Source organism: Megalopta genalis, chromosome 6 (assembly GCF_051020955.1).
Source record: "Megalopta genalis isolate 19385.01 chromosome 6, iyMegGena1_principal, whole genome shotgun sequence".
In the NCBI taxonomy this organism is placed as follows: domain Eukaryota; kingdom Metazoa; phylum Arthropoda; class Insecta; order Hymenoptera; family Halictidae; genus Megalopta; species Megalopta genalis.
The window spans coordinates 18,210,206-18,223,943 of NC_135018.1; the positions used below are offsets into that span (position 1 = coordinate 18,210,206).

Genomic DNA, 13,738 nt, shown 5'->3' on the forward strand with positions numbered 1-13,738 from the left:
TGCACCTACCTTCTTCTCGGCGAACGTTCTTCTCGTCGTCCCACGCGTGCGCCGGCTGGAATTGTTAGGAAGTTCGGCCAAACACCAAAGTTACTTGCAAATGTAACAACCGTATATTTATTCCGATTTAATACTTTTCTTTATACAATGTCAATATCAGAAGGTACTTCAAAACTTAGTCTATAGTTTCAATAATCGGAAAAGTGGCGGACAGGAATAAAATATTAATAAAAAAAAGAACAAAGAAAAAGAAACGACGAGTACGATCGCGAAGATGCAAAAACTCACCTAAATAACCTTTCTAATCCAGCAGGTTGTTTTCGACGAAACGCTATCGGACCACCCAAGTTCCTTCTCGACCTAACTAATATAAGCTCTACCGCGTTCGAATTTATCCGTCTGAACCGTTTTTATCCACGACCATCCGGATGGTGTACAGTCATGCGAACGCGAACGTATTTCAAACATCAAACGCGAACGGGGGCTGATCAACGATGCAAATAGAATCGCGCGAGTCGGCCGATCAAGATGCATGCAGAAAAAAGAATTCATTAACCGACCGGGGGAAATACCCGAGCTCTCCTTCTTTGCCATCGTTGCACGTTGTAACTAGCATCGAATAGTACGAAACGAAATTCTATTATTACAAATTCGAGGACCGTGCATCCTGCCGATGCTTGCTCTCCCGAGATTCGGTCTCGAAAGCGGGTTCTTTCGGCGCGGCGGCGCGATTCTACTCTCGCGAGCAGAACTCGCGCGAGACACCCTCGCGAGCAGAACTCGCGCGGAACACCCTCGCGATTAGAGCTCGCACGAAACACCCTCGCGAGTAGAACTCGCGCGGAACACCCTCGCGATTAGAGCTCGCACGAAACACCCTCGCGAGTAGAACTCGCGCGGAACACCCTCGCGATTAGAGCTCGCACGAAACACCCTCGCGAGCAGAATTCGCGCGAGACACCCTCGCGAGTAGAACTCGCATGGAACACCCTCGCGAGTAGAACTCGCGCGGAACACCCTCGCAAATAAAACTCGCGCGAGACACCCTCGTGAGCAGAACTCGCGCGGAACACTCTCGCGATTAGAGCTCGCGCGAAACACCCTCGCGATCGGTGGCCAACACGGTCGACCGATCACCGAGTTTTAGAGCGAGCCCGCACATCGCGAACCCGCGATACTTCCAAGCATACGTTCCAAATAGAGAACAATTAATTGACAAAAATTGAACGAACGACTAAAAACGATCTGCGTAGTCTTGGGTGCTACGTAGTAGTACGAGTATGTACCGTGAGAAACTCCTCTTATCTACGATCTACGGTCTACGATCTACAAGGATCCAGAGATACGGGAACGCGATGGGAAAATGTTTGCCGCGTCGTTCCCCCTCTTCCCGATCCGATTTGCAATCGGCTTGCTTCTTCTAAAGTGAATTAGAATATCGATAAAACCCTGTTCCTTGTCTTACCTTGCGGGATGAAGCCTCGTCTCTTTAAGATTCGACAGAAATTCGTGAAACATCGAAATTTCTCAGCGGAGAGGAATAAAAACGAATGTGAGAACGGTGCGCGCGTCTGCGAAGGGAATGCTGCGCCCTATGCGAACGAAGTTGTTCCTACCGCGACGATGTTCTTTCGAAGAAGCGAAGAAAGTCGCTACTAGCAGTAAGCTCGTCAACGATTACAAATATCCAATGATAAAACGGCTCGAACGCGTGCACAGAGATACGCATATACTCGCAACGTTGAGGAATCGAATATTCCGTTCGCGAACCGTGAGCCGATCAACGATAGACTTCTGCGAGAAAGACGAAAATGCGAACAGTTGACGAAGAAATGCATGGTTCTTCTAAAAAACCTACGGTTAACGGAGCACAGAAACTGTACAAATGTCTAAAAAAAAGAGAGAGAAAGAGGAAAGGTATCTGTCGTTGATACCGAGATTAACGTAACGCAACGGTGTCGTTATAAACGATGGCGTGTGTTATCACGAACGAAACGAATTCTCTTGGAATTTCAATCGAAAAGTATCGCAACACCGAGAATCTTCGAAAATTACCGGAAATTCAGCTACGATCAGAGACCTCGGTCGGTCGTGGGAAAAGAAGAAATCGAACGAAGCTTCGAACGCGAAACCGAAGGACGACGACGACCGTCTCCGAACAGCCTGTAAAAGAGAACCAAAGAGAGAACCGCGATAACCTTGGACATAACCTCAGACCGAGTTCTTCTCTTTGAGCAAAGCGTCGATGTCCTTGAGGATGTCGTCGGACGCCATGTCCAGCGTCAGATAGTCCTCCTCGTTGACGTTCAAGAGGCTGTCGCAGGTCTCTTTGGAATCTATCGCCCCGGCGAGCTTTTTCTCCTCGTTGACCTCCACCTGGCTCTGATCCTCGTCCGTGCTGCTGTCGCACAGCCTGATCTCCACCTCGTTCCTCTTTCCCAGGCTCGCCGACTCGGTCGACTCGGAGCTGTTCAGCCTTTCGAGTCCGGGGTTTGCCGGGCTACTCCTCTTTCTCTCTCCCTCGGCGACTCGGGGAGGCTTGCAGGAATCTCCCGCGTCGGCTTCCCCGAGAGAGACGAACCTCTTCGGCGATCTCCTCAGCTTCACCGGTGGAGCGTTGCCCGAGAAGCCCGAGTTCGTGCTGTTGCACCTGATCTTGCACCTACCGCTGTTGTCGTCCTCGTCCTCGTCGTTGTTGTGGTTGTTGTCGTCGTTGTCGTCTCGAAGGACTCTCTTGACGCCTCTTTGCACGCCGGTCGCCTTTCTGAGCTTAGCCAGCGTTTTCACGGTGTCCTTCAGAAAATCGACCGGCTCGCCGACGTCTTCCATAGCCGAGGCCTCCATGGGCGACCCGGACTCGGTATCCTGCGTGAATTTGCGCCTCTTCTTGCGCCGAATCTCTTCCAACGTGAGCACTTTGAAGTCGAGGTCCGAGCTCTTCTCGCCGTTCTTTTCCTTGCCGTTCGTCGGATACGGGCCGGCTTTTCTCTCCCTGCGTATCTTGGCTTTGTCATCGGCCGCTTCCCCCCGCTGATCCTCCATCTGGTAGGAGTAATATGCCGCGCTTTCGGCCTGGATCTCCTCCAGCCTGATCTCTTCGTAGGTTTTGCAGTAAGGAACCCTCGGCTGCGGCTTTACCGGGGACGGTACACTTTCATTGTCCGACTCTGGAAGAAACACAGGACGAAATGCAAGAATATATTACTCGAGATTGGCGTCGACGGCCTTTCACGATCCTCGACGCCATCGGCTAAATCCTCGGCCCGGCCCGGCCCGGCCCGGCTCGGCTCGGCTCGGTCCGACACTTCCCCTCTGTCATTTACGTGTACATCCTGCGGCTAGTGCTAAGTTTTTTTTTTCTAGGTTTCTCGACTCGTGTCTCGAATGATCGATTTACCGTTTTCCGGTCGTTTATTTTTTTTTTGTTTGTTTGTTTTGTCTGTTCGTTTGTTTATTCCTGCTTTTAGGAATTTTTTTTTTGTATTCTAAAGCGAATGGATTCTAGTCGGAAAAAGGAGAGCATTTAGTATAACAGTACAGTTCCAATACTTTGACCGATATCCTTTCGAGCAATCCGTCTCCGCATCCGCTTGCAACCAGTCGTTTGCCGCATTTAATTTCGTTCTCTCCCTCGCTCGCTCGCTCACTCTCTCTCTCCCTCTCTCTTTCTCGGATTTGTTCGGTAACAGGAGTATTTCCGATACTGAACGGATTTTACAGGCAAATACTGCCTCATCCCGCTGCCCACGTCGTCGTAATTATTCTTTCTTCGCATTTCTTTCGCGACCATAGATCTCTGGAAACATTTGTTTTCTGAAAAGCTTGGTCACAGCCTCGTTCTAGCCGTAGCTTTTCGCTTCGTCGGGCTTCCGTGTCCACCTTCGACCGACCGAACGATCGAGAACCGTTCCGTGAATCGCAACGATTCCGAGGTTCGATCAGCAGCGCCTACCTTTTCTTCGTTTTTTTTTTTTCGAAAGAAAAGGTATCCCAGACGACAGAAGAAGTTCGATCGTAGAATTGCGACAACGAAGAACTACGAGCAAGAATAAAAAAAAGGTCTCGTTCGAACCAGAACCCGACATGATCAATCGCGAAAGTAAAGCGCGACGGTTTAAAGCGACGCGACGCGTTGATAGTAAAATAGTTTCTTGCGATCGCGCGTCACATTTTCGGCGACCAAAAGCGTGCCAAAAATTCTGGAGCCGTTCCCTCTACACGACAATCGGTTGCTCTACGATCGTTCTTGGGTCCGTGAAATCACAAATGCGGACAGAGGAGATTGTATATTTTGTTGATCAAATTTACTGTCGTAAATATCGATTTGCAATATCGTTTCGTTTACATCGGATAAATAAATTTTTCAGTAACGCGTACAAAAAAAGTAAATCTCAACAAGTAATCGGACCGATGCAAAGAACATCAACCATAATCGGAACAAAGCGATGCGATCGACCAAAGTCACCGGGTGTCTACTTATACGAAATCTCCGCGCGGTCGCTCTCTCTATCTCTCTCTCTCTCTCTCTACGCCCGAGAAATCAGCTGACGTGATTATAATTGCAAAAATAAAACGACCAATCCTCGCGACGATCGATTCCATTTGTCCCGGCTATAGCGTTCGATTACAGGGATTAACATGTATATATATATATATATAGTGTCGTAGAACAGAAAACAAGACGCGCAGGAGAATCGTCGCTGATGCGCCTGAACGGCGCTCACCACGTTTATCTTTTTGTTTGTTTTTTTTTCTTTTCTTTTTTCTTCATTGTATCAAGTTTATTGAAATCCAAGTATCATCTCAATAAAAATTAATGATTTCCATTCGTTTACATCAATTCATATAGCAAGGAATTACGGGTCGCGTATAATTAGAATGTACTCTCTCTCTCTCTCTCTCTCTCTCGGTGGAACGATGTCCTCGTCACGCGAGAATACAAAAAGGACTCGTTCTCGCCTTTGTTTCGCTATTTAAATCGCCAAATCAACCGTTTTACGCATGATTCTATCGACGCAACGACAATTTCCTTAGCCGATTCATTCCAGACTGCGGATTCTATGCGCGCGGTAACGAAAATTGGGCGAAACATATAAAACGGTTCCTCCGATCGTATGCGCTTCGCGCCGCCGTTTGTCGCGGCTCGCGAAGACAATTTTGATTTTCGGCCGCAAAGATCCGCAGTCCATCGATAACTAGTCCCACCGAAACGATACTATGGTCGCGATCGAAATAAAGAAGGCTCGACGACGACCACGAGAAATCGATTGTGTCGCAACGAAAAAGAAAAGAAAAAAAATGTCGCACGCGGAACAACCGGAACAAAGATCGAAATTGTCGTTGCTCGAGAGGGCTTCGCACAATCAATTTTCTATTAGTTAACACCGCGGAAAAAAACAATCGTTGTACAATCGTAAACGAAATCGTTCGGTTTCCGAAAATTATAATAACAGTTAACAACGATAGGATTGACAATATCATCTCTCTTTCCATCCGGCACTACCGGCAACGGTAGTAACAATAAATAAAAAGAAGGAAAAGAGCAGAACAAGGAGGAAGATTAAACGATCGATGAAATACAATTCGAGCAAAGGATCCGTCGTCCTCTGGCGCCGAGGATGCGAGAACAATGATTGCAGCTGGACGCGCACGAAATAAGTAGCCATCGCGAAAAAATGGAAAAAAATAATCGACAAAAGGATTAAAAAAAAAGAAACAACGGAAATGGAAACAGATTATTGTATCGAGATGCCTTCGAAAACTCTCGAGCCGAATCGCTACAAAATAGAAAACATTTAAAAAGAAAAAGAAAACGAAGGAACTTTCCGGGAACTTTTTAACAGAAAGAATAGAATATGATCGATAAACCGTGCCAATTGTTCTAAAAAAATTGCAAAAAGAAACGAAGATGCCAGTCTTGATTGAAGCATTTCGGTGCACGATGTTCTCTCGCGCGATTACAAATTACCACGACTCGCCGACGAGCCTCGCATCGCATCGAAACAAAACGGCCGATCGCCCGTCTCTCTCGGCGATCGTTAAAGAATTAAAAGATCCTAAAATATGTAGATGATTACAATGCGTAATGTATACGTTGCTAAATGCATTATTTATCGACTAAACATCGACGCAATTTACTACTATCCCTTTTAGCTTGTTTTAAGAAGAAATTCGAGCGCGAAGCACGTCGGCGCGCCGTCACCCCCATGGATGGGGACCATCATACACGCACCCCCATAGAGGCGTTCGGTTCGCACCGCTCGATCGCTTTCTGAACACCCGCTTTCCGACAGCTAAAAGGACCAACAAAAATTCTAACACGCTAAGAAATCAAGGTCGTCGCCGGAGACACAAGAGTCCAGCTGCTGATCCCTTTCTTTTTTTTTTTTTATCTCTCTCTCATAAAGTATAGTTATAGGTAAGTGCTCGCACACTATCTCTTCTCTTAGTATATTCACGCACACACGCACTCTCGAGGAAGTTACATGCGTTACAGGCCGTTTCATATATTTTTTTTTTTTTTTGTTCATTTTCTTCTCTTTGTCGATCAAAGACAATTTCTTCGGATTTCGGGAGATTGAAAATATTTCTCACACTAATGTTTCTCCATTAAATAATTTTCTCTTTCTGCATTTTTCTTTTTTGTAGTTAATATAGGCTAGCCACAGAAACGTTAAGACTCGAAACGATACTCTCTATTTATGCATTCTCTGTAAATTAAGTTATCTAGCTTTCTTTTCGTTCTCTCTTATAAATCCGTCTCTTAATTTCTAAATAGAAACAAAAAGCATCCTTGTACAGCGAGCTTCGCGCAAGATCGAGACAAGAATGTGAAATGATTCTCTCAATATATAAAGATCTATAAGGATTATAAATAATCGGTTCAGTGTACTTTCTGGTTTCATCCGTGTGCTATATCACATTGAACAAATTCACGATAAATTCCGTTAATATTAACCATCGATACAGTCATAAGTATCAAGTACGAGTTAGTTTGTCCGGCAAGTTCTATACAGCAGAAACAAGAAAGAAAAGAAACGAAAGACGAAGACCATATTCTACTAATTTTACACTACTCTTTCGTATAATACACAATTTCTCACTCTCTCTCTCTCTTTCTCTCTCTCTCGCTCGCTCTCTCTCTCTCTCTCTCTCACTCTCTCTCTCTCTCTCTCTCCCTCGCTTTCCCGCTCTTTCTTCGCATCGTTCTTGTACAGATTTTTTCTTCATCTTTCCTTCTATACCGTTTCCACCAACGACTGCCCAATTTAAATTACAATTGTATGAAATTTCTCATTTTGTTGCGAGATATAATACAAAATTCCGTATAAAATAAGAAATCTTCCCCTCGTTTATTTTATTTATTTATTTATTTTTTTTCGTTATGACGAAATTGAAAGTCGCGTTCTCGTCGATCACGCGAACATTAACATGATTCGTCGCGACGTATTAAGCAAACATTTGTTTTCGACTGAAACAAGACGAAAATTCACTTAAACAGTGAGATTAAGTTCCAGCAAAGGACTAGTACGTTCGAGACTCTATTTGTGTAAAATAATGAGTAAAAATATGAATCTGAACAACCTTGATCCGCGATCGCGTTTGCGACCGCGATCAATGCTCTAAACACGCACGATTTTTTACTCGATCCCTCGACCATTAATAATATTATCAACGTCTCGATATATGATTCATTTCTCATGCCGACGAATTCTCTTAATAAGGATTACAATGGTTTTGCGTTTACACGTTTCTTCTCGTGCAGATCTAAGCGCGAAATAGCGATATATATATGTGTGTACATTAAAAAAAATAATAAATATTGCAATTTGCCTTCACCGAGATTTCGAATACTCCTAGCAGCTGGGAAAAAAACGCTTGATTTTGCACTAGCTCTTTCTTTACCGATTCTTTCTCTTGGACTAACATATAAGTGAAGCATCAGCCGCGACGACGGCGGCGGCGGCGGACTCAGATCGAAATTCAAAAAAGTACTAGTTTTCTTATTGTTGTTTATACATAATGTGTACCGCGTTGTTGCTTCACGTTGAAAGTACGTATATGTAAATATGTCAGTACGCATGCAATACGTGTACTTAGTTCGCACTTCGCGTTTTTTAAAAATCCCTTCGCTTATTTAGCTGCTTCTCTTGTTCCTCTTTCTATACTTTTTTTTTCATTTTATCTCTTATATAAATACATAAATACATACACGTACACGCACGCATATATATAATATATTTATATATATTTATATATTGTGTGTATATATATAAATATATATATATAAATTTATATAAACATATATATTTATATATTTATATAGATAATTAAGTATCTGTATCGTATAGTTTTATACTTCATTGTTGAAACCTTTTTCCTTTCCACGCCGTTTTCGATCCTCGAAATCGTCCCTTCTTCATCATTTCAATTCTCGTCCCCATTTCTCATTAGTGTTGTCGTCCATCAGAACCGCGAGGAACAATTTCGTGGAAGGAAAACGCAACGTGCCTCTATATGTATATCTTGTAAACTTCTATTGATCGGACACTAATTGAAAGACTGGTTTGTCCGTTTTGCCCGAAGATGCGTATCGTAATCATCGGTGAATTTCTCATGAGTTCATTCACTCGGTGCCCCGACATCTTCGCGATTTTCTCTCTCTCTCTCTTCCGCTCTCTCTCACTCTCTCTCCCGCTCTCTCTCTCACTCTCTCTGCCGCTCTCTCTCTCTTTCTCTCACTTTCTTTCTCTCTCTCACGCACACACTCTCACTCTTTCTTTCTCTCTCTGCTTCGCTCGTTTGTTGCTACTTTCAGCACTAATGATCCATAATTTCGCGCTACGCGAGACACACAAGCTAACTTACATATTTAATTCGAAAAGAAACGATTTATCGGGTCTCCGTTTAAAGCGTCTCAGAGTGCCGTCGCGTGCAACACTGTTCGGCGAGAACGTATGCTCCAAAGATACACAATACTACTATGATCCATTGTCTTTGTTTATACGTTAAATACGTTTTGCTGGAACAGTCTGCACGACGTTTTAACAAATTTGCATTCCCGTCCGAGCACACGTCCGGACATCGCTGATCACGCTATTCTTATTCCAGTTCTTTGTCGAGACTAGCCGCTAATTCTCGTGGAAAGCCAAAACATATGAAGGCATTGTTATCGTTTGTGTGCACGCATTATTAAATCGAAGGAGACTCTCACACCTACATGTAAAGTCATACGGGTTTTTTTTTCTTGTTCGTTCGTATCCCCCTGCGTATCTCTTCCGTTCCCTTCGAAGGTTACATAACGATCGCGTACGATAATATCTATTGTATTATTATTGCGATACTGCACGAAGAATGTCAAAGCACGTGTGCACGCGTATCCGAGGCAGTATTCGATTGGAATAATTTTCTCATTTATTTAACTATTTACCGTGAGTAGTAGCTCGAAGCATAACTGTGAGTTTAGTTTTTTAATCGGAAATCGTTTCGATAATTATCATCGAGATAATTACAATCTCTTTTCTTTCTTCAGTTTCGAGCGTTATGTGTCGAGCTTCAAGTACGATTTTCTGTTTTTACCTGTTTTTGGCTTTTTTTGGGGGGGTGGGGGGAGGACTCGGTGCCTATAAAGAAACTTTCTTCGCCCTACTATTGTGATGTTGAATCGGCATCATAGTACCTGTGCGAGTTCAGATTGTGTGTGTGTGGCAAAGCGACGACCCATAGCTATCTTCTTAATCATCCAGAACAGTTTTCATTTAGGTATCATATAGCACAATCGAAAAGATGCGGATACTTCGATCTTGTTTTGTATTGTGGCATTCAGGAAAACTCGAGGCTCATCGCATTGTCGCTGGAGAAAGATAGCCATAGGCAGTTAGAGGGCTACAGGCAAAGTTTAGATATAGCAGCCCCTGGAAAAATTGATATTCAAATCTACGTTTTTTTTTACTCGTCTACTTTTAGATTTTTTTTTTTTTCGTTCGTTCGTTTGTCTCTGTTCGTTTACAGTTAAGGTCATAGGCTTCTCTCTTTTTTTTTTTTACTTTTCAAAGATGTGACAAGTATTTCTGACTCGTTACGCAAACTGTGTCCCGACAAATATGAACAATTAATTACTATCCAATCGGTTGCAATGAATTTGTTCGCGAACACAGCCTCGTCGAATCGATCTAAATGTTGCATGTTAATCCCTCTCCCCAGTGGTAATACACTGCGTACTACATATAGTAACTTATATTCTTATTTTCAATCATATTGAAATAACACGTAGCTGTTAACTATAGTTTCAAAGTGTAGCGGGCACAAATGTTTGAAACTATTTTCTCCAAAGAAAACTTTCATACGTTAATATCGTTTTATGCTCTTACTCTATCCAATAATAAAGACAACGATTACCTATTGTCAGAGTCGGGCGTCGATCGACAAAAGACTTTTAATTCGATCGATTAATTAATGCTCGCGATTCATAATAATTGATCATCGTAAATCGCGATTAATATTTCTTACTGATTACCGATCGTTGACCACGTTTCAACGATCATATCTTACTTGCATTAAACATGGCCCAACTCTGCCTATTGCTTCTCTAAAGTTTCTCTTCTCTAGCAAGACATTATTTTCCATTTATCGTCATTCATTGTTCCTTCAACGCGGGAACTATCGAGAGTGGTCGAAACGTCGGATTTGTAATTTCTGCAATTTATTTCGGTTTCTCATCGTTTTCATTGCAGTACGTACGGAAACAAATGTATTGACTAATCAAATTTAAATAAGACACGTGGAATCGGTCGTTTCGATCGGTTCAATGGTTCCAGCATTAAACGAGTTAAATAAAAATCCTTAGTACTTTTTGAATACTTGATAACGCTAAGTAGTGCAGTCTTTATTATTGAAAAGGAAACTTGAAACACTTTTACGAATTTACGATACACTGGTGCCTCTAACACTATCGGAAGCCGTTATCATCTGCAAATATTATATAACTTCTCGATCTAATGCAGCTGAAGTTGCTTTTTTTCTCTTATATGGATTTGTCCTCTTTTTTTTTATATAGTTTTGCTGCTTATCAATTCGCTTCCAAAGGAAATATGTGAAGCGAAGATCGATTAAGTATCGGAAATGTACTAACGTGTCCTAGTGATCGATTTGATAAAAATAATCTGCAATTAAATCAACTTCACAAAATAGGAGATACACAACGTTTTTTACGTACAAAGTATCGTACACGTTCCGTCGTATACGTATACGATACTTCACATCGTTCAAGGAGCAGTAGTTTGTAAAATGTACTTATGGTATCTGTTTCCTCCTTTTGTCACCATCTTTTCAGTGTATTGTTAACTAGTAGCTAATTTATGGTTTACGGGCGTTGGAAATGTACGTGGTTACAATCAGAATGTTTCGTCAGATTTAAAAACGTTTATAGGAGGTCATCTCAAAGTATGGAAAGGGAAACCTCGATGTCTGAGGCTGGGAGGTCTGTCGCGTGTGAATGGGCGAATACGGTGGTTGCTGGAGAAGCGGAGAGCTCTGTTGGTTCTGCATTGGCGACAACGACTGACCAGGGGAGTGTGAATGGAGGTTTTGCGGATGGGAGAATGACAACGTGTGATGACAAGGGGAGGTCTGTGAATTTTGTACATTCGGTTGCGGTATGTTCAAGTTGTTCGTGACGTTGATGTTGTTCAATAGGTTGAGACTGTTAGAAACGTTATTAGGGATTGTCAGATTGCTCGGTATACTGAGTGCGTTTGGAATATTTATACTTGTCTGTAAATTGGGCGGAAGGGAAAGAGTAGCCGATGTAAGATAATGTACGCTGAAAGATGGACGGGGGGGCTAGTAAAGCCTCATACCTTCTTCAAATTTGACGATAAGAGGGTCAACGGCTGTACTACCGATAAAACTGCCTGCTTCGCTACTTCCTCTACCTTGATCCGACTCTGTGCTGTTTCCATCATACTTTGCATCATCTGCCAACAAATGGAACAAGTGAAATAAATGATCCGATATTCTCAGAAAGTATAATTGTCCTGCCACTTTTCAATAATAAAATTATCTTTCGTATACAATTTTTCGTAACACATGGGGAAAGTAACGCATTTTATGCGGTAAAATTACAAGAATGAATACTAATGTTTTATCACTGAAAGTAGCAAAATTATTTAATATCTTGCGAACACATACTATGCTTACCTTGAAGATTTAACCATTCCTGACTTAACGACTTTGGTGTCAACTCTGAATTCTTCACTGGGTTAATGGGATTATTAGTGATCATGCGAGCATTCGAATGCATAAACGAACAGTGCGGTTTCCTACAACCGGAAGGTTGTTTTTCCCAATAACACGGAATCGCCTTACGATTTTTCTAATTCAAATAATAAAAATATTCGATTAATGGTTTCTCCAAGTTTCTTCTTTCGATAGTTAACATTTCTGATATTCCGTGTACTTACTTTCAACTCCATATGCCTATAATTACAGTGTTCATCGAGACATTTGCCCTGCTGCCAATATATGCACATTGTTTCACAACCCAAGGCAGATGGTTCATGCCTGAATGGACACTCATCACCCTTTGAACATAATCAAAAACAACAATGGTAGAATGTTAGCACGATTGAGGTAAAGCCGATAGAGATTGCGTACAAAATACTTGATTATGATCATCGTAAAACATTGCAGTGCTCGTTCAATTCATTGATACTGCAAGGTAACATCTTAAAAGTCTTTTACATGCAACAAATTTTCTGATACAATGAAGATGCAATTCTATTAAATTCACTCATAAATTTTCACAGAATTATGTGTACTTAAAATGTCAGATATTTATACCAATAATTATATGGATAATATTATCAGAGACAAAAGTTGTTGTAACACTATAGAAAAATGAGAGATAATAATTTTAAAAGGACTGCGGTCGCAAACGTTCCAAAATTTATTCATGTGTATAAATAATTAATTCGTCAATTATTTGAAAAAGAAGGGTATCGTGGAACCTCTGGCTTCAACATGGCCGATCTAACCTCGAGACGAATGGTACAGAAGCAATATGGTAACAAATTTGTTGAACATTTCAAATTTGCTCGCGGCGAATCAGCACAACGGATATTTTGTTTAAATTGTTAATAGAAAAAACTCACCTTTTTGCATGTAGAATAATAGAAAAAATAACAGTCGGTATTCTTATAACTGTGCTCCATTTGCAAGAACTGATAGAATGATGAATGATCGTGTTCCTTGCTGAAACAGAAGATATTTAAGTTCGTCGATATGCTCAAATAAATAAATTAGCGAACGAAAGCGATGAGAAATTGAACGTGAAACTTTACCATTTCGTACGAAACATGATTACAACGTAATGTACTTGGTGAAACGTTAGTTACAATGTTATTGGAAATTAATTTGAATTGGAAGGTGCCGTGATCACGGGTATTTGTATCAATAGAAAATGACCTTTTCTCGTTACGTACCTATTACTTGTATACTTATTACTTACATGTGGTGGCAGTGATTCCTTAGATGACTTCTTTTTTGCCCCTTCACTTTGACCCACACACTAAATCGACTCGCACACAGATTCAAGTAAATAGTTCGACCGTAGTACAGCACAGTAATGGATCCTACTCCTGCACATCTCCAGGCTGCAGCTCGATCCGTTAGCGAGGGTCGATATAGAAATTTTCTTTGCTCCGATTGGTCGACGATCCATCGGCGAGACAGTGCTGCC

General features: G+C 42.0%; 1 protein-coding gene across 4 annotated transcripts; it reads right to left on the reverse strand.

Annotated features, from left to right (window-relative positions):
* Positions 1-90: 90 nt before the first annotated feature.
* On the reverse strand, positions 91-13,730 carry LOC117227231 (uncharacterized). Of its 4 annotated transcripts, none has more exons than XM_076522897.1 (6): positions 13,508-13,730; positions 13,152-13,251; positions 12,462-12,581; positions 12,199-12,373; positions 11,859-11,975; positions 91-3,167 (listed from the first exon to the last, which is right to left on the reverse strand). In XM_076522897.1, exons 2-6 carry the CDS (start codon positions 13,209-13,211, stop codon positions 2,212-2,214), a joined length of 1,428 nt encoding a protein of 475 aa, XP_076379012.1. In that variant the 5' UTR covers positions 13,212-13,251; positions 13,508-13,730; the 3' UTR covers positions 91-2,211. The 4 variants fall into 4 exon arrangements, with proteins under 4 accessions (XP_076379012.1, XP_033338206.2, XP_033338205.2 ...); XM_033482315.2 differs by having other exon boundaries at positions 12,190-12,373; positions 13,508-13,640; XM_033482314.2 differs by lacking the exon at positions 13,508-13,730 and adding an exon at positions 13,341-13,490.
* Between the last annotated feature and the right edge of the window lie 8 nt (positions 13,731-13,738).

Coding starts and splice junctions, on each gene's coding strand:
- LOC117227231 (XM_033482313.2), bottom strand. Junction 11,976..12,189: donor AAATCTTCAAGGTAAGCATA/GTATGTGTTCGC, acceptor ATTTGTTGGCAG/ATGATGCAAAGTATGATGGA. Junction 3,168..11,858: donor TATCGTCAAATTTGAAGAAG/GTATGAGGCTTT, acceptor TGTTTCTTCCAG/AGTCGGACAATGAAAGTGTA.